The 23,096-nt window shown below is 35.5% G+C and overlaps 2 protein-coding genes across 13 annotated transcripts in view; one reads left to right on the forward strand and one right to left on the reverse strand.

Moving 5' to 3' along the window:
- The window catches only part of LOC106669544 (nose resistant to fluoxetine protein 6), an 88,297-nt gene extending 74,218 nt beyond the window's left edge, over positions 1-14,079 (forward strand). For both annotated transcript variants that reach the window (XM_024227802.1, XM_014399076.2), the window contains exons 2-14: positions 8,680-8,843; positions 8,902-9,086; positions 9,982-10,172; positions 11,932-11,994; positions 12,064-12,234; positions 12,293-12,386; positions 12,457-12,585; positions 12,649-12,814; positions 12,903-12,982; positions 13,044-13,139; positions 13,199-13,503; positions 13,602-13,744; positions 13,814-14,079. In XM_024227802.1, coding sequence (XP_024083570.1) covers positions 8,736-8,843; positions 8,902-9,086; positions 9,982-10,172; positions 11,932-11,994; positions 12,064-12,234; positions 12,293-12,386; positions 12,457-12,585; positions 12,649-12,814; positions 12,903-12,982; positions 13,044-13,139; positions 13,199-13,503; positions 13,602-13,744; positions 13,814-13,939 — 1,857 coding nt within the window. In that variant the 5' untranslated portion in view covers positions 8,680-8,735 and the 3' untranslated portion in view covers positions 13,940-14,079. The remainder of the gene's footprint in view (positions 1-8,679; positions 8,844-8,901; positions 9,087-9,981; positions 10,173-11,931; positions 11,995-12,063; positions 12,235-12,292; positions 12,387-12,456; positions 12,586-12,648; positions 12,815-12,902; positions 12,983-13,043; positions 13,140-13,198; positions 13,504-13,601; positions 13,745-13,813) is intronic.
- Positions 14,080-14,243: 164 nt separating this feature from the next.
- LOC106669519 (dystrophin, isoforms A/C/F/G/H-like) overlaps positions 14,244-23,096 on the reverse strand; it is a 328,247-nt gene continuing 319,394 nt past the window's right edge. For 8 of the 11 annotated variants that reach the window (XM_024227801.1, XM_024227799.1, XM_024227800.1 and 5 more), the window contains 14 exons: positions 20,918-21,046; positions 20,718-20,848; positions 20,499-20,654; positions 18,035-18,171; positions 17,753-17,957; positions 17,605-17,690; positions 17,217-17,544; positions 16,971-17,082; positions 16,608-16,873; positions 16,391-16,540; positions 16,097-16,337; positions 15,935-16,031; positions 15,621-15,695; positions 14,244-14,725 (listed from right to left, as the gene is read on the reverse strand). In XM_024227801.1, coding sequence (XP_024083569.1) covers positions 14,667-14,725; positions 15,621-15,695; positions 15,935-16,031; positions 16,097-16,337; positions 16,391-16,540; positions 16,608-16,873; positions 16,971-17,082; positions 17,217-17,544; positions 17,605-17,690; positions 17,753-17,957; positions 18,035-18,171; positions 20,499-20,654; positions 20,718-20,848; positions 20,918-21,046 — 2,172 coding nt within the window. In that variant the 3' untranslated portion in view covers positions 14,244-14,666. Of the gene's footprint in view, positions 14,726-15,379; positions 15,393-15,620; positions 15,696-15,934; positions 16,032-16,096; positions 16,338-16,390; positions 16,541-16,607; positions 16,874-16,970; positions 17,083-17,216; positions 17,545-17,604; positions 17,691-17,752; positions 17,958-18,034; positions 18,172-20,498; positions 20,655-20,717; positions 20,849-20,917; positions 21,047-23,096 lie in introns of all 11 variants that reach the window. The other 3 variants (XM_024227794.1, XM_024227792.1, XM_024227797.1) reach the window with 3 other exon arrangements.

The raw sequence follows: 23,096 nt of genomic DNA on the forward strand, positions 1-23,096 counted from the left end.
GTTTCGTTGACTTTGAAATAAGTTATAAATGCGGAGATTTTTCTTTCGAATAAATAATTTCATGTCAAGGAGAGTTGGCGCTTTTGGCAGTAATTTTGAAAAGTAATAATTGTTGATGGTTTGATTGGGAGTCATTTTGGAGATAATTGGGTCATTGGTCGAATTATTTTGGTTTGCTTTTGATTAACACTTCATTTCAGAGGAAGTTATGTTTTTTTTGTGTCATTATGTTCACACCGATCGTCAATCCAGCATTTGTTATTATTTTATTGGAATTGTCTCAAAAATGTCAATTTTGAACCAAAGCAATGTTGATGTTTGAAGTCGTGATCAAGAACTCAATAGTTCAAATATCAACGTCACTATTGGATTTTTCAACAACCCTTGACTTGTCGGTAATTATTTTTTCGAGTTTTCAGGAAGTTTCCGTTGTCTTTGTATAACCAAATAACCACCGTGTCTGCTAAGTCTTTATTGGTAGCGTGTTAGTGTAGATGGATTTTGGTCGTCGGCAATGTTTTCATACTAGTGAATTCAGACGTTAATAGTCTATAAGTTAGAAAGAGGTCATATCAACCCTCGGGGTGCCGGTGTTTTTGAAAAAAAGGCCATTTGTAAGTATGTCGGGTTCCAATGCAGGGCCGCTGGATTCGAACCCGGGACCTTTACCTTACAGTGATGAGCGCCGTGTCAACGCCTAAACCGTTGCAGCCGACGCCCCCTCTTGATAATATTTATTCCAAGTCTGTTATATGTGCTAAATGTCTTTGTCTTCTGTCTGAAATATACAAGCGAAGCAGAATCCTTTGGAGCGATAAAATTGGCCGCTAAATTTTGTATCAACAAAACACTACGTTTGGCTCATGTTATGCTACAGGATCAATAAGACTTTGTCGTATTGTTTTGTAACTTCACGAAATGAATAAAGATATTAGAGGTCTTCATGTTATGATGAGTTGTGATTTATGGATGGCCATCAAAGCAAAACCACATGTCAATCATTCTAGTGACCTAGGCTCTTTTAATGGGTCGAGATTTGGCAGGATAAGGAAACCGAAAAAGGTAGTTTATTTTAAACCTTTTCAGTCAGTTTTAAATGTTTAATGTTTTTTCAACACGTGTTTCATTACTCTTTCGGCTAATCGAACCGTCGTCACAGATATAAATATCAGATTAGGAGGGAAAGCGACACGTGCCCGCAGAACATAATCAAGGGGGGCAAATGCGGTGAATTAATCAACAGCCGGTCGTCATCGCGATTTCATTAGGCGTACTGGCAGTCACACAATCGTAAACGTGAGACCGTGAAATCGCCGGGCGGCTCCGCGTTCGTTCTCAAGGGGGAAAAACTGAGCGGTCCTACGTTTCCGCTTTTCGCAGGGTGATCAAGTGAAAACTGTGAAATAACACGTTTGAAGTTTAAGGTGAAACAAGGAAACATAACTGCGCCTTCCTATTTTTTTTCTCGTGTTTTTCCTTTTTTTTCTCTCTCTCTATGTCCCTTTTCTCTCCGAGGCCGGCTGCTTGAATAAAGTGTTCTACGAGCGTAAAAGCACTTTGTAGAAGCATCGCGTCGACTTTCACGGAGAAATTGAATCGTTACGTCCGTTGTCAGTACGTTAATCACCAGGGAAATTATCACCTGTTTTAGTTTAAATGGGTGTTAATTGAAAAGTAGTGGATGGACGACTACCTAATCCTGTCCTTGTGTCTTTAACCCGAAAGATAACAAAAATCCAAATGCTAGTGCGCACAGGTGGACAAAGCTCCATATCCGTAATCCATAGTATAAAATAAAAACTTAAATGAGCAAGCAGTATTTTAAACAAGGTCAACAAGGAAAACCTTGGTCGAACGTACTCAATGGATTAAACAATAAGGTTTACCAAAAGAGAAGAAAGACATCTTTTAAAAGCACCTGTTAATATTAGCTGAACACTCCATTATATTTTTATCCTCGTTCAATATTTACGTTGGGCAAAAACCGTCCACCCTTCGACAGCCGACACTTGCACATTGATATCCCATTTGGAAATAGGCTTGCCTCAAACCATGAAATTCGGTGTGAGGCAACAATTCCTTCAAGGAAAACTCGCCCATGTAATTCATACATTTTAGCATAAAGGCTGAACATGCATGTTCACAAGTGGCAAGCGAAAAATCCGTCTTTTCGAGAACCGGTTTCGTAATGGATTTTCAATACGGATGTCACATTTCGAGCGAAAATTGTTTCACATTGAAACGTATAGAAACGAGTATACGTATGTTTGTTATTAAGCATGTAAGAAAAGGGTTTTAAACAAAATCGGAAAATCATAGCTCAAGCTGTTCTCGTCTCTGTTTGGTCACCAGTAGATGTCCACATGTTATCTCTTAAGCTGCTTTGTTAAAACCATGAAGGTCAAAAGAAGAAAGAGAGGTCTTTCTTATTGGACATCGACGTAACAATAAATTCAAAACTATGTACTTACTGATTTCTCGTATGTCTCTGTTACTGGTTGTCTATTCATGTATAGTCAGGGCATGGTGGGTAGGGTGTATTTGCAGTACTAATAGGTACAATTCTTTGGAACATCGTTCGTTTTTGCAGGCTTGAGTTTGGTAACAAAACAATGCACAGCTTTTCTTCGTTAATAGCTTTAGCATCCTTGCTAGTAACAAAGAGTTGAGGAAAATTTGAGGTCTGTTGGACCACACTCCCATTTTATTACGGGAGAGTTAACGTGCTTATAGGATTACTTTTGTAATGAAACAAATTTATTTCTCTCAAAATAATTAGTTGGTCCATTTAGTAACAGTTTAGGTGGAATTTAGTGGTGGTGGGCTATTTGTAGTAAATTATTTATTGTCAGGATGATCGTGTACTATTTGTCAATCCATTCATTTTTTTAATTAAATGGTATTTTATGACTTGGTTGGTGGCGTTTTCTTTGTAGTCATGGCATGGTGGGTAGCGTGTATTCGCAATAGTCAAGTTGGTACTTCGAACTACAAAGTAAGTTTTTAGTTTAAACTTTCGTTGTATAATTATTACGTTTTGACTATTAGATCAAGCATACAGCGTACAAAAACAATGTTTGTAAAATTTACCATTGGAAAAAATATATAATCAATACCTTAAAAGTGTTTATGGTTCAACTCGTATAGATTTTTTATGGTATTTATAGCATTAATTTTTAATAATTATTGCTTCTTACAAAGCGTCTTGGTAGTAATAATAATTTGTGGTTTAGCCTCAGTCAATTTGTTGGTGTCGTTGACTTTGCAGTAACATCAATTGTGGATTAGCTTAAACTATTTGTAGGTACTGCTATTTTTGTAGTAATAGTCAATGGTGAGCTGTCTAACATTAAATATTTTTGGTAACGTTTTCTTTGTGATAACAGATAATCGCTAGTTAGTTATTACTTTATTGGGTTCGTTGTCTATGTAGTAATAGTCAATCCCGTGGGAGTTGAGCCTTTGTGGTAGCCGTAGTCTTGTCGTAAGAGTCAATTGCGGGCTAACTAAGTCTTTGTTCGGAAGTCTTGTCTTTGTATATATATAATCATATAATAATAATATAATTTGTAGTTATGGTAAATCGTGTGTTAGCAATGTCTGTGTTGGTTCTGTTTTCTTTGAAGTAATAGTCAATTGTGGGTCTACGTTGTTTTGTTTATCACCAAATGATTGCTAAATCTTTGTTTTCTGTACATTTGTATTAGTAATAGTCAATTCCGTGGCGGTTGAGCCGTTTTAGTAGCCGTTGTGTTTGTAGTAATAGTCAATTGCTGTTTAATAAGTTTACGTTGGTTTCTTTGTCTTTTTAATAATAGTCAACTGCGGGCTAACTAAGTCTTTGTTGATAGCGTTGTGTTTGTACTGATGGTAATCGTTAATGCTATCTTGATTCGTTGTCTTTGTCGTAATAGTCAATGGAGGGGGCGTCGGTGGCCGCAACAGTTTAGGCGTTGACACGGTGCTCATCCCTGTAAGGTAAAGGTCCAGGGTTCGAATCCAGCGACCCTGCATTCGAACCCGACATACTTACAAATGAGCTTTTTGGAAAAACACCGGCACCCTGTTGGGTTTATATGACCTCTGTTGTTGCGACCCCTCTTAAAAAATTTAAAAAAAGTCAATGGCAGGCTGTATAAGTGTTTGTTTGTAGTGTTGACTTTGTTGTATAGTCAATTGCGGGCATTCTAAATCTTTGTTGGTAGTGTTGACTTTGTCGTAATAGTCAATTGCGGGATATCTAAGTCTTTGTTGGAAGCGTTGTGTTTGTACTGATGGTAATCGTAAATGTTATCTTGATTTGTTGTCTTTGTTGTAATAGTCAATGGCGGGCTATGCAAGTGTTTGTTTATAGTGTTCACTTTGTAGTAATACTCATTTGCGGGCTATCTAAATCTTTGTTAGTAGTGTTGGCTTTGTAGTAAGTAATAGTCAATTGCGGGGTATCTAAATCTTTGTATGTACTGTTGGCTTTGTAGTAATAGTCAATTGCGGGATATCTAAATCTTTGTTGGTAGTGTGTGTTTGTAATGATGTTAATCGTTAATTCTATCTTGATTCGTTGTCGTTGTCGTAATAGTCAATGGCGTACTATGTGTTTGTTTGTAGTTTGGCTTTGTATTAATAGCCAATTGCGGACTATCTAAATCTTTGTTGATAATGTTGTTTTTGAAGTGATGGTATATCGTGTGCTAGCCAAGTCTACTTTAGATTCGTTTTGGAGTCATGATAAGTTGTGAGCTATCTAACAGTAAGTATTTATTCATACCGTAGGCTTTATAGCAATAGTAAATTAACAAGGTACTTAGTTTTATACAATAGGAAATTGTAATTTGATTTTTCTTTTCATTGGTTACTCTTTAATTTGTTTACGTATAGAATTTAAGCTTTATACAGTTAAAACATTAGAAACAATAAAATTGAATATTGCTAAGTTGTATAAGAATAAATATATCATACCCCGTCAATAATTTTTTTAATACAATTTTGTAAATTGTCACGTTCATGTTATTATTGATATTATTAATTCACTATTTGCGTGGTCCGCTTGACCAATTTATACATGACAATTAATTAAGGTTTTTAGTTGAGATGAAAAAAAGCTAATGGCACGAGAGGGATTCGAACCCACGACCTTCGGCTAGATACGCCGCTGAGCTATCGTGACCTCGATCCACTCGGACATCAACTCCCCATCTCAACCCCGTGGGTTCGAATCCCTCTCGTGCCATTAGCTTTTTTTCATCTCAACTAAAAACCTTAATTAATTGTCATTGATATTATTGTTTATTACGGATTTTTGATGTTTTCCTTGTTGTAAATGTCAGTTTCACGTGAGAATTTTTTGCTTTTCGTTACAATAGTGTTCCTAATGTTTATGGACATAATTGACCAAAGTGAGCTGTCAATTATGATGTAAGCTTTATAACGTGGTTGTACGTTTTCTAAGTTCGTTATTTTAAAAGGAACACGTCAACATTGTTGAAGTCGTGAGTGGAGATGTGCACGAATCCGAGATTCGTCTATTTTGTTAGGTCGGAAACCCCTTTATCAGTACAGGAAGCGATGGAAAGACTTTCTACGTCCTTTTTTCTCAAGAGATATAAAATGAATTATTCACGAGTCGAATTCGGTTTGAGTGGAACGGTTCAAATTTTCTTTTTGACGAGTTGTGACTCTCATCTCATGTGAAGCTCCTTCTTGCATCCAAGATTTGATCTTTGCGTAACAGATCTGGATGTACCGCCGAGTCGTCGGGGACGATGCGGACGGTCAGCCCGACTCTTTCTCGTAATTTCACCGGCATAGTTTCATAATTTCTTTTGACATTTAACACGCGAAAGGGGGGCTTCGGAAAACGACAACAATCAAGTGGGTAGGCCTGGGCCGGTGGCACGGAGTCGAACTGTGACTAAGCATGTTCCTCGACGACGGGGAATTGTCTTACATCATGATCGTCGTCCGGGGACACGGTCATAACTCGCGTTGTATAATCTTCGAAGTATTACCCTTCTCTTCGGCAGCTTTCCCCCTAAAAAATGTTCTCAATGCCATGGGGACAGCCTTGCTTTCCTCTTCACCTGACCTAACTTGTCCGGTAACTAATGAGGAGGCCCGACCTATATAAAATTTCTTGTACACACAGCATAATAAAATAGATAAACTTTATACGTTTTTGCTAACCATCTAAGCAAACTGTCGATATATTTTACCTTCTACTTCCTCAATTTAGTAATATCTTGTAATTCCTCAATATTTTTTATTTTCTCTCTCTGTTTTTTTAAAAGAAATGGTTGTACACTACATACGTTGTATATAAATAGTGTCAATCCGGGTACTGGCGTTAATTGGAGAAAGGTATTGCTTAATTAAAAAAAGTAATTATCAAATCCTACTCTCTTTTCTTCTTTGTCTGTTCCGCCTGGCCCTTTCTCACTCCTTCTCTCTTTCTCTCACTCTTTCTCTTTCAGAGTATCTCTCTGACTCACTCAATCACACACACAATCTCTCTCTTCATCTCTCTCTCCTCTTTCCTCTCTCTCTCTTTCTCTCTCTCTCTCTCTCTCCCTCTCTCTCTATCTCTCCACTCGATAATTATTAGAGGTTGTTCGCGTCCTAAATTTGTTATTTTTTATTTTATAAAACGATATTCATTCATTCTCTCTCTCCAACTTTACGCGCTCTCACTCTCTCTCTCTCTCTCTCTCTCTCTCTCTCTCTCTCTCTCACTCTTTCCCTTTCAAAGTCTCTCTCTGTCTCTCTCAATCACACACTCTCCCTCCTCATTTCACCATCTCTCTCTTTATCTCCCAGAATCTATCACAATCACTCTCTCCCTCAACCTCTCTCTCTTTCTCTTTCAGAGCCTCTTTCTATCTCCCTCGCCTTCTCTCTCTCCCTCTTTCTCTCTACATATCTCCCACTCACTCTCTCTCTCTGCGTTTCTCTGTATCCTGTTCCTCTCTCTTTCAAACTTCCTCCCTTCCCCATTCACTTTCTTTTTCTATTTCTAACAATCTATTTATTGTATGTCTATCTATCTCTATATCTTCCTCACATTCATTCTCTCTTACTCCCTCTCTCTCTCTCTCTATCTATCTATCTATCTATCTATCTCTATCTCTATCTCTATCTCTATCTTTCCCCTCCACTCCATCTCTCTCACTCGTTCTCTTTAAGAGTCTCTCTCTGTCTCTTCCAATAACTCTCTCTCCTCCACTCCATCTCTCTCCCGCTTTCTCTCTCAGAGTCTCTCTCTGTCTCTCTCAATCCCACATTCTCTCCCTCTTCATTTCTCCATCTCTCTCTCTCTTTCTCTCCCTGAATCTCCCATAATCTCTCTCTCTTTCTCTCTCCCGGCCTCTCTATGTTTCTTTCAATCTCCTACCTTTTTCTCTTTCTTTCTCTTTATCTCTTCCTTACTCTTACTCTCTCTGTCTTTCTCCCCATTGACTCTCGCTCTCTTTTTATGTCTCACTCACTTGCACCGTCTACCTCTTTCTCTCTACATCTCTCTCACTCACTCAGCGCCTCTCTGTATCCCTGGCCTCTCTATTTTAATTTTCTTCCCCTCCCTATCATTCACGTCTATCTATCTATCTCTCAAATTAATAAGTTGGAAGTAATTTATTAAGATTATAAGACTTATCTATCCATTGGTTCATATCTGAATATTTATTTACTTTTTTTGTAAGTCTTTTTTATCTCTACTACAGTGGCTTTCTCCTATATCAAGGTTTGGAAGATGAACATTCCAAATTAAATTTGGGTCATGGATCCGTGGCCATATCCAAGATGTGATTGACGCTATTGCAATACAGTGTATTATACTGCCAAGGCTGTTCTAAAGACAATACAGCAGAAAAAATATTATCGAACTGAAGAAAAAGGTCAGAACGATGAGTGTGCACGGTGAACGGCAACTATGCGGCATATTCGACGTTAAAATATTTACCAAGAGTTTTAAGTATTTCTCGATACGAACAATTAACATAAAATTACTTTATTAATGCTTGAGGGTGAAAAAGCAAAGTTTAATGGATAAAATTTACGAAAAGGATTGATATAAATCTAAAATGGTTTTTTGTTCGGTCTGAAAATTGTGAATATTCTAAATTTGATAGATTCTGATCATTGGCCCTTTTGTTTCCGCTGTCAGTCTGAAAGTGGCTAATGAAGAAATACCTTTGAAAAAAAGCTTCAGACAAAGAAGTTGAAGTTGATTGTTGAAAATCTTGAACATTTTTGTCATGTTTTACTTTTGATTAAATATGTGGTAAATGATTATAATTTATATTTATTATAGACAATTATATACTGAAAAGTTTGGACGGCACTTTAAGTATATAAGGAGATAAGGAAAAAAAAAGAATTTCGATCTATTTCAGTAAGGACGGATTTAAATTTAGTAACAGCTCAGGACTATAAAACGATAAAACTTGACAATGATTTGTAAGGTTTTAATATTGTTTATGTTAGTTGAACGTTTAAGTTGAAGAACAAAACAGACAGTTAAAAATTTAAGAGATTTCTTTTTTGTTCATCTGGATATAAGCATTGTGTCATAAACACACCATTGAATTTGTAGATTAATCGGCATAATTGGGGTTTAGCTTACATAAAATCATCTTATCTAATAAAACCGATAAAACAATCATTATAATTGGTTTGTTTTTCCAGTGTCTGATGCCAGTGGAAGGTACAACGGAGGCTTTTTCTGGGGTAACGGATATTGGATGGGGTCGGCGACGCAGTGCAAGAACATGGACCCCAGTCCACCTTTCCAGGTTTCTTTTTTCGTCGTCAAAGCTCACGTTCAACTCAACTCAACGCTGACACCGAATGTAAGTTTAAAATTCAAAATGAATTTTCTTTCTGATGGACGTTAAGCGTTTGTTACAGACCCACAGCCAACTGATCGGACTGTGCCTTCCGCTGTCTTGTACGAGGAATGAGGTCGTCGACATTGTCAAGCTGTCGGTGAACGACGGGGATGTCAACAATGCGAGGACGGTCGATGTGTCAGTCGTCAAAAGTCCACATGATATTTACTACCCGTTTAAAGACGTAACATTCTGGATTTTGATGTAAGTAACTCGAAAACGAGGTCGTCGAAAAAACATGTTTTCCAGTTATTTATGTACTCTACAACTGCATACAAAATGTCATTTACAATGATATACACATGCACATACACATTATTGTATGTGCATTTACATGTCTGGAGTGATTGGTTTAAACGGACGCCAATACTATGAAAGAGACCATCATTGACCACTATGACGTGAAGTCAACGGTAGTTTCTTGTAAAGTAATCAATTGTAATTGGAAAGCTATGAAATTCCCTATTTGTACAAAAATGTTGTTACTACAATAACACCACTACCAATTAATTAATGATGTTAATAACAAACATATATGCAAAAAAAGCCCTAAATATGAATAAATTGACGGTATTTACAAATAAATATTACTAACAATAAATATTTCTATAAATCATAAACAAACAAAAACAAATAGTTACCAAGAAAAACCCAAACCATCACTGAAAATCACATTTATTGCATTTAATTCGTTATTACTAAAAAGATGTAAACTTGGTATTAATTGATTATTGTAATCAACTAATAAACTCCCTAATAAAGTTCTAAAGATAATATTTTGACAATCGCATCAACATAGTCTTAATTAAGAAAAATTGACCGTTAAAACAAATACAACTCCAAGTAACAAATTCACGACTTAAGATTAAAATCCCACCAATGAAAACCTTCATTATTACTTAATTGACTATTACAAAAACACCTCTACTAACAAAGAACGAGGAGTATTAGACTATTACTATTAAGACGCTACTAACAACAATCTAGACAATTTTTAATTGACTTTAATGCAAAGCCAATAGGAAAGACCCTGATTATTTTAACAAAGAAATACTGCCAACAGCTTCGACAAATGTGTATTTTTGTTTTAAACTTTCAGCTCGATCACAAGTATCATAATTGTGCTAGCCGCCTGTGGTACACTGGTTGAATTATACGAAGAGCACGAAGCGAAGAAGAGGAAAAGATCAAAATACGTCTATGACAATTTGACCTACGAGATTACAAAAAACCAGCAAGACGTTATTACCGGTGCAGTTAAAATACCAGCAGGGGCCAACAATAATGAAAGTACGCCTTTGTCTTATTAATAAATTTATTTTTTGGTTAGTACATCTTAAAGTTTTCTTAAGCTTACAAGCTTTATTGATATTTTCTTTTAGAGAAATAAAAAAAGCTTGGGTTTGAGTTAAATATGTATAAGTTTTCTATCATACTGATTTATCCTCGTTGTTTGGTTGTTATTTTTGCTTTTCGGCCAGCTAGCTGTTAGTGCTATTGCTGGCTCCTCACATTTTGTCCCATTATGTTTTATTTATTTATTTATTTTATTAACCCAATCATTGATAACCTTTCCACATGTGATTAAAATACACATTCATGATGTTTTAAAGATTATCAAATCAAGTTCTCAATATAATGCTGAGACCTCACACATACAGCTACACTAAAAAAATGTACAGCCTAAACATAAAGTTGGGAGTACTACAAGGTGATTTTCTCCCCCCATTCACGCCAATAAATACATTCACACAGTAAAAATCATCTATTTACTATGTGCATGCACTGTCGATAGGTGATCCTCGGAGGATCTGACTCATAGATTCATAGAAGAAAGGTCATCCTTAATGACCTTAATGAAGAAAGGTCATGATTAAGAATAGCATGTAGGAATGCTTGAGCATGACAGCAAGTATCTGGGTCCGATATATTGAGGAAATAGGACTGTTTTATTGTACATAGTATTGCTAATTTTGTGTATCTACCATGCATTGAGAGTGAATATAGTGTAAGAGGGTTGATGGCGAAATATTGAGTATTCCATCGACCCTCAATTAACTTAGTTATATAATAGGTGTAAAGGTTGATGGTGGGATGTCAAATACTCCACCACCCCAATTGAGTGAATGTAAATAGGAAAGAATATATTTAAGAATGAACGAGAGTGTGAATGGGTTCGGATCTAGGATCTGTATGTTTTGGGTTCTGAATTGACCATTTGACAGCACCTGAAGCCCTACCTCAATGGATGATTTTTGAAGCATACTGGTAATTTATTGTAAATTACAAAAGCTTGAATTACCAGTGGACTGCGAGAAGTGATAGGCATTTACTATCCCAAGCTAACCTATTTGGTCTGAGAAATCTGTTGGTATATTCCACGCAGACCAGGGATGTTTTTTATATTGCAACAGTCATCTTGTTATCACGGTGAAAATATATATAATACAAAATAACCTAGACTACTTTGGTGTTTTGTGGGTACTCAATATTCTAACACAAATACTCCCAAACAACATTCACGCTAATAAATACATTCACTCAAATTAAGGATCTTAAACCTTTGTATGAAAGGGCTCCCTGTATGCAGCCATTTATGTTTAGACCACATATACAATCTGATTACCTATATTTTGCAGCGCTAATTCCTTGCACTCTGTTAATCTGTGCTTTAAGTTACTTGTGCACTGCATAAAGGGCATCTCCAGGTTCTTTCTTTGGCGAGGAGATACCCAATATATCAGCCTGACAGGCTTATCCGCGGGCGAGCGAATTCTTCCTTTTTCCCCACTTCCTCTATGGTCCACAATTTGCTTTGTTGTTGCTGCTGGGTTTGTGTCAGTGCATTATACTGCTTATAACTCTGATCTGACAAATCCAACCAGTGAGGTAGGGCGATTTGCAGGGCTAAAAAATATCTTACAATTTAATATATTTGCCTTGCATGTAAACTTATTTATCTTTATTAAAGATCTATTATTCATTTATAAAAATAACAAAGTAATTATCTTAGAGCATTATTTGAATAATTAGAAAATTATTTTGACAGATAGTGAAGCTGAATCATCTGAGAGGAACTCAGTTAACAGTGAAGAAATCACAAGCCCTTTCAGTAAGAACCATACAATAGAATTACATACGAATATTTATTATTAAAAACAACATAATTTTTTTTTTTAAGGTGGAATTTGGAAAGAGATCATCCTGGCATTTTCTGTCAAGAGAAACATATCAACCATTTGCGACAAATCTGTTGGTGATGATACCATTCCAACCATCCACGGTCTTCGGTCGATCAGCATGGCCTGGGTCATACTTGGTCACACTTGTATAAATGCTTTTAAATACTCAGGTAATAAAATTTTTGCGTTTAATTTTATGTAAAAATTAAAATTGAGTTTGTTTTCTAGACAACATGGCCTACAGGCAGTTAGTCGAAAAAGAAATAGCATTCCAGACGATTAACAATGGGCCATATTCTGTCGATACATTTTTCTTTATTAGGTAATTAAAATTTGAAAAATATTATTTTTCAATATATATTAAATATTAACTTAAATTTTAATAATTTCAGCGGACTTCTTGTGTCTTTTCTGTATTTTCGAACAACGGCTAAACACGACATGAATAAATTAATGAGAGCGACAGGATTGAAATCAAACATACTGCAATTTTTTGGAATGATACTGTATAGATTCGCCAGGTAAAAATAAAATATACAAAAGGATTGAACAAAGCATGTAATTTTTTCAAACATTTTTAACAGGTTGACTGCACCGTATTTCTTCATACTTGGATGCGTACAGGTGACGATGAACTGGTACCACCATAATTCATTGTTTGAAACGCCGACAAATGACTATGAAAACTGTCCAAAATACTGGTGGAGGAACCTGCTTTACATCAACACTCTTTTCCCCGTTCAAGAAATGGTAAAGAAAACCTATACATTTTTATAAAGTGTATATTCTCAATGATGAATATTCAGACTATGTTTGATTTAACATAATTTAATTATAGTGTATGCTGTGGAGTTGGTATTTGGCTGATGATACCCAATTTTACATTGTCGGAGCGTTGCTTTTGATTATTGCTGTCAAGTAATTATTTTTTTTTAAATTTATTTATGAAATAACATTTTCTCATTTCTTAATTTTAAAGGCACTTCCGAGTAGCACTTGGTTTAATGGTGACCTTATTAGCCAGTTCCTGGTTTACAACTGCTATTATCGCTTATTTTAACAATCACGTGCCAAAGTAAGTAAAGGTAATTTTACACCGAATCAAATAAATATTAATAAAAACGTATCCTCTAGTCAAGACGATCCCTTTGCTCTGTTTGACAAAATTTATGACAAACCGTGGACAAGGCTTGGACCGTATTTGATCGGAATGGCAGTTGGGTGGATCCTCTTCAAGACAGATTGCAAACTTAAGATGACAAAGTTGACAGTTTTGATCGGATGGGTCGCTTCATCGGGCCTTCTACTTTTCCTGGTTTACGGCCTGTTTGGAAGCAAACTGACCCTGCTGTCAGCCGCGGCGTACTCATCATTGTCACACTCTGCATGGGCGTTGGCTCTAGCTTGGATCGTCATCGCATGTTCTACTGGTTATGGAGGTAAAATCAATTAAAAAATTTCTCAAACTCATAAAGCAGTTGAACACATCACTTTTGTTTGTCTTTTTAAATGAATAAACAAATAATTAATTTTTCAGGTTACGTGAATAAATTATTATCGTCAAGTATATTATACCCGTTCAGTCGAGTTACTTACTGTGCCTATCTTGTACATCCTATTGTTATAAGGACATTTACCATGAGATTGGAAACACCACTACACTTAAGCCCTGAAATGGTGGTATGTTTTTACTTCAATTTAAAAAAAAATCTTATATACCAGATAAATGATTTTTTGTTTTGATTCCAGGTCATTACATTTTCTGGACATTTTCTAATGTCATACCTGATTGCTTTTGTTGTATCGGTCCTGTACGAAGCACCGGTCGTCTCACTCTTGAGGTTAATTTCACCCAAAAGGAGGAAAGCAAAGTAAAACGGTTCAGATCTTCGACCCATAATCTTAATTTTCTTTTCTTTTAAATCAAAGCCAAATTTGTAAAATTGGTTTGTACATTTTCTTGACTGTCTATACTTAATTGTAAATAGTAGATTCTATGTGTTTTCTTAGCCGCCTTTGTAGATTGCCTAAATAGACTGTGACTTCTTTGTAGGTACAATGACAATCACATTTTTTTTCTTTTTTTAGTTCCTTTTTTTAAGTATTAAGCTTCCCCAAGGATATAACCTTTAGTATTTTTTTTAAATATTCACAAGGTGATATGACAAATAAACTAAAATGTTACAAATACATATATAATTTTTTTTAACATAACATAACACAAAAATTTGATTCCAAATTCGAATCGGTACAGTAACTAAAACTTCAAAAACAATCTTGAAAACGGATACATTATTTATATATGTATAATTTTAATCTACTTATAATATCAATAGTTTTTACATGATATGATTAAAGGGAAGAATGCTGTTTCGTTTAGGCGAAAGGTTTTTCTTTTTTGTCATATTTCCATTACAATTACTACAACCTGGAATGTGTAACAAATGATATGAAAGGGGGAAGATATATATAATTTTTTAATGATATGAGCTGTTACAGAGAAACCGTTAATTTTTAAATTATTTATGTCGACATTGTGATATGTATATTTACATTGATGATAAGGGTTAGGAGATATGTTTTTTAAAATTATAATTATTGTTTATGTTGTTTCCTCTGTCATTGCAGACACAAGTTCACTAACAGCTTTGCCCAAGTCACCTGAAACAGCAAAATTTATCTTTATTGTATCTTGTATAAATATTAGTTTATATTGTAGAATAAAAAAAATTAAAACAATGAATTGAAAAGTATTATTAATTCCTTCATTCTGATGTGCCTATTCTTGGTGTCTTGGTCTGTCTGAAGTAGTTTGCCTTCTTCAGTGCCTCACCCTACTTATAACCCAGAGAAAACCTTTCAATAAGGTGAGGAAAACCACCTCTGTCAGAGTGAAATGACTGAAAATGATCAAAATACAGGTTCATGACTGAGCAGGACTGGAAACCGGAAAGTCTCCTAAAAGATTTTTTTTTTTTTTTTTTTTTTTTTTTTTTTTTAAGTGAATGGAAAGTAGATGTTTAAATTTTAGAAAAAGGCAATGATCCACTTGTTGCAAGACTGCTAAGCAATAAGCCTCAGCAGGGACCTTTAAAGTTCAGAAAAAATACAAACGTAAAAACAGGTGTCCAATAAACATACCTCTACATTTTCAAAATACAGTATTGTTAAACACTTACATCTCAAATTTTATAAATCCACACTTAATAATAACATATTTAAAATAATCAAGATACACATATTTTTTTAAAATATATTTTATTGGGAGTAAAATTTAAAAACTAAGCAAAATGTATAATAAGCAGTGTTACCTACATGCGTCCTGAGGCTGCATTGAAAAATAAGAGTACAAATTAAATTAAAAAACAAACAATAAAAAGTGTATGTATTTGACAATAAAAAAACATTAAAACTATAGTATAACACAAAAAGCATCACCAAAAAGCCTTTGTTAAAAAGGAAAAAGAAAGCGAATTTACATTATCAAACAAAACAAGGTTAAAGAAAAGAAAAATATGGCAGAAGTGTTAATGTGAAAAAGCGAAAAGCGTGGTACCTGCTATATGATGAAGACTTGATAAGTTGTGGGAGACAGACATCGCTGGAGGAGGCGGCCTCTCCCAGCGTACTCCTAGACCAAACACCCCAGATAAAAATGAACTATTTATTAATACCAGCTCCCAATGGAAAGAATGAGTAGAAAGTCTCCCAAATGACACCGTGAATCTTGCAAAAAAGTGACACCAAATCGCCCCAAAAGAAGCCAAGCGAATGTTTTTATTTACAAATTATAAATTTCTTTTTACAGTTATATTTTACACTTTTTAAAAATATTTGTGTTATTGGTATACTTAAAATTTAAAAACGTACCAGCTTGTTCGATTTGTTTCGCTGGAGAATCTTGTGCTAATTGGGACGCCGTGACCGAGCGAGTTTGAAGGGTTCCTGTCCCTGATTTACCTCCAGGCTGAAAATATTCACAATCGTTAAATTTTAGTTTTACAAAAAGAGAAAAAAAAAATAAGAGCAGACCTCGTGTAATAGATGTCTCAGCCGTTGCAATTGGGCTTCTAACTGGCGATTGTGATCTTCGAGAATTTGCATTCGTGCTTCGAGCCTTCCTTTATGCTGCCTGAGAAGTTTCGCCTCTGCTACCATGTCAACCTCTTCTCCTATCATGTCGTTGGCTGTACTTCCGTTGCCTAGTCCACCTGATTTGCCTCTTAGTCGCTCCCATTCTGCCTGAAGGCCTGCGTTTTCCTCTTCTAACTCCCTGAATAAATAATTAAGTTATTAAAAATACAATGTTATTATTTTATTTTTTACCTTATCATAGCTTCTAATTCGTGTCTTTGATCGGCGTCGATGGCAGCCATGACTTGCACAGGGCTTCGCGGTATGCTACCAGGCTCACCACCATTCAAAGAATGACAATATTGCGCTATTAACTGGTGTTCATCTTCCCTGTAAGACTCACTTTAAAAATCAGTATGAATCAATAAGCTCAAAAATGGATAGTAAAAAGGTTTAGTTAGGGACTTACGAGTCAGGTGTGGAATTGGTCCTTGTACGCAATTCAACCTCGGCAAGCCTCGAGGCGTACATTTCCAAAGTTGAATGAACATCGTGCTGTGCATTGTTCGCTGGGCCGGGATGAGGCGGCGTAGGCGGCGCAGCGAGAGGATCCCCTTCCAGTACGGTCTGAACCGGCAAATATCCGACTCTTGGGTGTTTAGCCCAGTACCTTTTCGATTTGAACTTGTTCCTAAGAGCTCTTGTGAAATCTCGTACGTCTTCTCCTGATGTTGTCTTTACCAAAAATTAAAAACAAAGAGTCAATGTTCAATGTTCAAAAGTCAAACAAGGAGTCACAAATCTTTCATTGAAGAAATTTAAAAAAACTTACAGCTGTACAATACTCCTGCATTGGGTGGGTCAATTTATGACTCTTCGCTTTGCGGCCGGAAAAGAAGCAACTTTGACACATATCAAAATTGAAACATTTCAAGCAGCGATACCTAAAAGACAAAAACTAAAATTTATAAAAATTTATGATCTTGCAAAGAAAGTGATTAGATTATCCGAGGTCATTTGGCAAAAGTAATTTTTTTTAAATAATCCAAGTTACAATTATAAAGATTTTGAAATGCACCTAAAACCAATTATCGGATACTGCTTGCAAATGTTGCACTTGGCTTGATGTTTGGCCTGTTCACTAGCTGCTACTCTATGCAAAACAGGAAGCCAGACCATGCTTTGTGGTTCCCGTTCGAGCCAACTGAGGAACTGAACCGCTTCGATGGTCGTGGTGTTGTTACCAGCCTGTTCAAAACAACTCCTGACCGAAGGCTCAATGTTGGACCCACCGAAGGAAGCGACTTCGCCCAGCTGTCGCGGTATCTGTATGCAGTCATGAAGAAGAAGTCCTAATTTCCTCTGATCAACTAACCTACTCGGATCTGCCATAAGTCTAAATAAATCTGTTAAAAAAAGTTTATTTAATAATTTATATTTTTCTGTCTATAATAAAACATACTTACACCTATATTTTTGTTCTAAATGCCCCTTACATAATAATACAATTCCAACTTTAAAAGAAAGTACTCTAACTTGACCTGTTCGTTGACTGAAAGACAAAAAAATATTAGTTATTTAAGTAGTTTAAAACATAGGCTTTTAGAGCTTTACCTGTCGTAAACATTTAATAGCCAATTGACAGCCAAGTCCAAGCATAAAGGTACGTCGACACGTGATGGATTTTCTGCAGCTATTTGGTCATAGATAGTATTTAAGACGCTAATCATGTCTGTTACATCTAGAACTTTATCGTTTTGTGCCCTAAGACCGTGACTATCAAATGCATCAATCGCTTGGTTAACAGTTACAAGATCCACTGCAATTCAAATACAAAAAATATATCTACAACATTCTTATTACAAATTATAAAACAAATAATTCTATTTAACTTACAGCACATCCTTTTTTGAACGGTTCTGAGCTTCAAGGCAGTCCTATAAGCGGAGAAGCGGACTTCATTCAATTCCGAGAGTGAATTCATAAGCTCAGACATTTTAGGGTGGTCCCAGTGTGTTGTTTCCAACTGGTGACTAAAATACAACAAATACAATTATTAACACAAATATACTCACTAAATCCGTAAACTTCAAAACATACAATTCCCAAGCGATAATAATCAATTAAAATGTTTCTATTTATATTAGTGTAGAATTTTTGTAGTTATAATCAATTCAAAACTTGTTTGTTCATTTATAAGCAGTTTGCCTATTTGTCTTTACATTTCAGCATTTTGATTGCCACACCTACCTGATACCCTCACAAACCACTAATGATCGTAAAAAAAGTTGAAACTCAAGAAGAAGACCAAACCAACAAGAAAAGGCGGTCCAAAAATGACCAATCAACAGGTTAGCTAACCTGCAGACCTGAAGAAGATATCTCACAATTTAGTTCTTAACAAAATCTAGGTGAATTTTCATAGTATTAAAAAAATTCATGAATAGTTGCACCTTGATTGATTTGTTGGTGGAGTGCCTGCATTTACAGCCAATTTAAGAGGAGCTTTTTCATTTCTGTCCTTTGTAGTACTCTTACTATCTTCATGTTTTGGCATTTCAGCAATTTGTCATCTTTAGCAGTAGGTGTGACTGTCACACCTGCTTATAAACTGGATGAACTGCTGAGGATTGCGAAAGATGACTCGCCCAGTCCAATAATGATAAGAAAATACCAACCTTCAGATTAATTAACCTCTTGACTTCACAATTTCAGAATATGTAATGAACTGTTTGTGAAGTTTGTTTGCATTAAAAAACAAACAAAAACAACAAGAGTACTTGATTGATTTATTGTTGCAGTGTTTTTGTTATAAACGATTCAAATGTAGTTTGCTACTTTTCCGATCACGGTATGTTTATTATTTCGGTGTTTCGGCATATATGATGATCCATTGATGGTGACAAAAGCTCTTCTGTCAGACCAAAACAGTGAAATAAGCTAAATGTTCAGATAAGACCAACTTTCGGGTTAATTAACTTCTACATCCCACTTTAAAAATACTCATAGGTTTGACTAGAACACCCTGCTTATAACACTAATAAACTACTGATGATGGACAAAAACTAAAGCCCAACTGGCAAACCAAAACAGTGAGAATAATCCAAAAATGATCGAAAATGACTAACCTGCAGGTTGATTAACCTTGACTCTTAGTAGTTTTGTTATTGTAGTGTCTTGGTAGTTAATATTCAATTCAGGAATAATTAAATCATTGGTGACTCAGTGTCTTAATCAATTAATGATTATGTAAATGTTTGTTGATGCAGTGTCTATACATTAAGCAGTTATGCGATAAAGTGACTTTGTATTCATAATTAATTAAAGATAATAATTAGATAATTGTATTGTTGCAGGGCCTTTCATTACAAAATAGTCAATTCAGTGACAGTTAATCTTTGAATATGCAGTGTCTTTGTTGTTATAGTCAATTCAGGAATAATTATATCATTGATGACCTAGTGTCTTAATCAATTAGATTATGTAAATATTTGTTGATGCAGCGTCCATAGATAAGCAGTTAGGTGATGAATTGTCTTTGTATTAATAATTAATTAAAGATAATAATTAGATAATTGTGTGGCTGCAGGGCCTTTTTTTAAATTGTCAATACAGGAATAATTAATTCATTGATGACCCAGGGTCTTAATCAATTAGAGATTATGTAAATATTTGTTGATGCAGCGTCCATAGATAAACAGTTAGGTGATTAAGTGTCTTTGTATTAATAATTCAATAATTGGGTTGCTGCAGGGCATTTTTTTTAATAGTCAATTCGGTGGCAGTTAATTTTTGAAATCCAGGGTCCATGTGTCCATAAATTAAGTAGTTAGGAGATGAAGTGTCTTTGTGTTAATAATTAATTAAAGACAGTAAATTGTTAATTGTGTTGCTGCAGGGTCTTTTCTAAAAATGGTCAATTCGACGGCAGTTATAATTGAAAATGCTGTGTCTTTGTAGTTACAGTCAATACAGGAATAATAAAATCATTGGTGGCCCAGGGTCTTAATCAATTAGATTATGTAAATATTTGTTGATGGAGCGTCCATAGATAAACAGTTAGGTGATTAAGCGCCTTTGTACTAATAATTAATTAAATATAATCATTAGATAATTATCCTGCAGCGCCTTTTTTTAAAATAGTCAATTTGGCAGTTAATCTTTGAAAATGCAGTGTCTTCGTTGTTATAGTCAATAAAGGAATAACTAAATCTTTGGTTCTGCAGTGTCTTTGCATTCATCAATTATTGATTTAATTCTTATCTAAATAATTATTTGTTAAATGTTTGTTTGGTGCAGGTTGGTATGTTTATTGTCAGTTCAAGAGTACTTATGTTCTTAGTTCATTTTGAGCTCTTACTTGATGTAGTAAGGCACTTTGCTGGGTGTCGTCGCTCTCTCCCACGGATGATCAACAGACGCAGACAGAAAGCTGTGATTCGGTGGTGCTCCGCCTGATGTGAGACCTCTCAACGCCTTAAACCTGTCGTCTACCGTCATTTGGATCGCTCGCCACCTAAAATGAAATCATCGGGTCAGATCAACGTTGATCTGTGTCGGTTCAAAAAATTCCTCTTACCTCGCGTTGAGGTCGTCGACGCGGGCGAGCAGAGCGGGCGAGACGTTGACACCGCTGGATCTGAACGCGGCGACGTGGTCGTTCATGTCTTCGATGGAACGAGTCAAAGGTCCGAGGCGTTCGCCGAATTTCTGTCGGAGAGGCGGCCGATTAGGGATGGGCTCTGTTTTAAATACAATGGGACTCTCTCTTTTTCTTACCTGGAGGTTGTCGAGTTGTGCGGGCGCTTGTGCTGGATCCGTGGTCGGCTGCCAGGACGCGCAAGCCGTTTCAGACGCGGCCAGGCGTCCGCTCGCGTCTTCCAGACATTTCTCGAACAGCCGCATTCTCTGTAAACAACAATTAAATTATGTTAAACATTAAATTATTATACCTTTGTAGAAACAGCCTTTGTAGAAAGATATTTCAATTTTTATCACGATAGGCAATTAAAATATTGTTGTGTCTTATACTTCTACATGAATCTGAGTTAGTTGTCTATTCGTGCCAGTGTCTTTCAAAGTATTAGTCAAGTCAAAGCCGGTAAAGACCTGTTTTCGGTGGAGTCTTCAGGCAAAATTTAATTTCATCGGTGGTGAAAATTTATTTTTATAATAGTCAGTTCAGTTAAGTCTGTCGTAGTAGTCAATAGAGTCACTGTTAATGGTAGTGTCTGAATGTGTTTGCTGTTTCATAGTGACCGTGTCTTTGCAATGATAGAAACTGTTAAGTCTTGTTTTCGGTTGTGTCTCTGTCGAAATTGTAAATTGTGTTAAGTCGTTATCAATGGTTAACAGTCAATTTGGAGTTATAGTTGTTGGTTGACAGTATATTTGCATTTTTGCGGTCATACAAATTAATTAAATTTTATTGCCATTGACTGACTTGTAATAACAGTTAATTCACAGGTGTTTTTGCCATAATAATCAATTCACAGATCACTATGTCATAATAGCCGATTCCCAGGTGTCTTTGTTGTAAAAGTGAATTGACAAGTGTTTTGATGTAATAGTCAATTCCAAGTTGTCTTTGTCTTAGTAGCAAATACACAGTCATGTTGGTGGTAAAGGTGAATTGTCAGTTGTTTTTTTTCATAATAATCAATTCACAGGTGCTTTTGTCATAATAATCAATTCACAGGTGTCTTACCCGTAAAAGTTAATTCAAGGGTGTTTTTGTCATAATAGTCAATTCACATATGTCTCTGTTGTAATAATCAATGAAAGGTGTTTTTGCCATAATATTCAAATTACAAGTGGTTTTTTTTTTGTCGCAATAGCCAATTCAGAGTTGTATTTGTCGTAATAGCCAATTCACAGGTCTTTGGCGTAAAAGTAAATTCAAGGGTGTTTTTGTCATAATAGTCAATTCACATATGGCTCTGTTGTAATAATAAATGAAAAGTGTTTTTGCCGTAATATTCAATTTACAAGTGGTTTTTTTGTCGTAATAGCCAATTCAGAGTTGTATTTGTCGTAATAGCCAGGTCACAGGTCTTTGCCGGAAAAGTAAATTCAAGGGTTATAATCGGTTCGCAGGTATTTTTTTCGTAATAGTCAATTCATAAGTGTCTTTGTCGTAATAGACCATCCACAGGCATCTTTGCCATAACAGACAATTCACAAGTGCCATTGGAGCATCTATCAACATCTATCAATTTACAGACTCTTTGTCGCAATAGCCAATTCACAGGTGTCGTTGGAGAATCCAACATTTCAAGTTTTGTTGTGGGTGGGGAGTTTATCGAAGTAGTCAATACGGAAAAAGTTATGAATGTCTTACAGGTAATAGGAATGAATTCAAATATAGTTTGTTGTCAGTTGGTGACAAAGTTTTTGAAGTTAGTCACTTGAAAGTTCAATGACAGGTACGTAATGATGAGTTAAGTGATTATTGATAGGAGTCTTAGTAGTTAGTAATAAGTCAATTCGGAGTTGGTTGTTTGTTACTGTCTGTATCTTTACAGGGTTCATAATTTCAACGGCAGTCCTCTTTTTCGCAAGAGATAAAATTATATCGAATGAGTCATTTCAAAAATGCATGATTGGAGAATTTGTCAGGGTGACAGCCAGAGAATGAACAACTCAGCAGTTCATGACTTTTTTTATTTTTGACGAAGCAAAAAATATTAAAAAGATTTAGGTCTAACCACTTAAATTCAAACAATAACAGACCACCTTTTTAATTTCATTTTCCCAATCTCCACATCCTAAATGTTTTGCATGATGAAGAACTACAATAAGACCGAAACGTTGCCAAAAATAGACAAGACATTAACTGCTGAGTTGTTCTTGACAAATTCCGCAATCCAGCCGACAAGAAACATCAACATTTCATAAATACATATTGTCGAAATAGAGAATGAAGTAATTTTTTTAAAATGATTGTGTGTTTGTGAAA

Source organism: Cimex lectularius, unplaced genomic scaffold (assembly GCF_000648675.2).
Source record: "Cimex lectularius strain Harlan isolate CLEC.00 unplaced genomic scaffold, Clec_2.1 scaffold229, whole genome shotgun sequence".
Classification (NCBI taxonomy): domain Eukaryota; kingdom Metazoa; phylum Arthropoda; class Insecta; order Hemiptera; family Cimicidae; genus Cimex; species Cimex lectularius.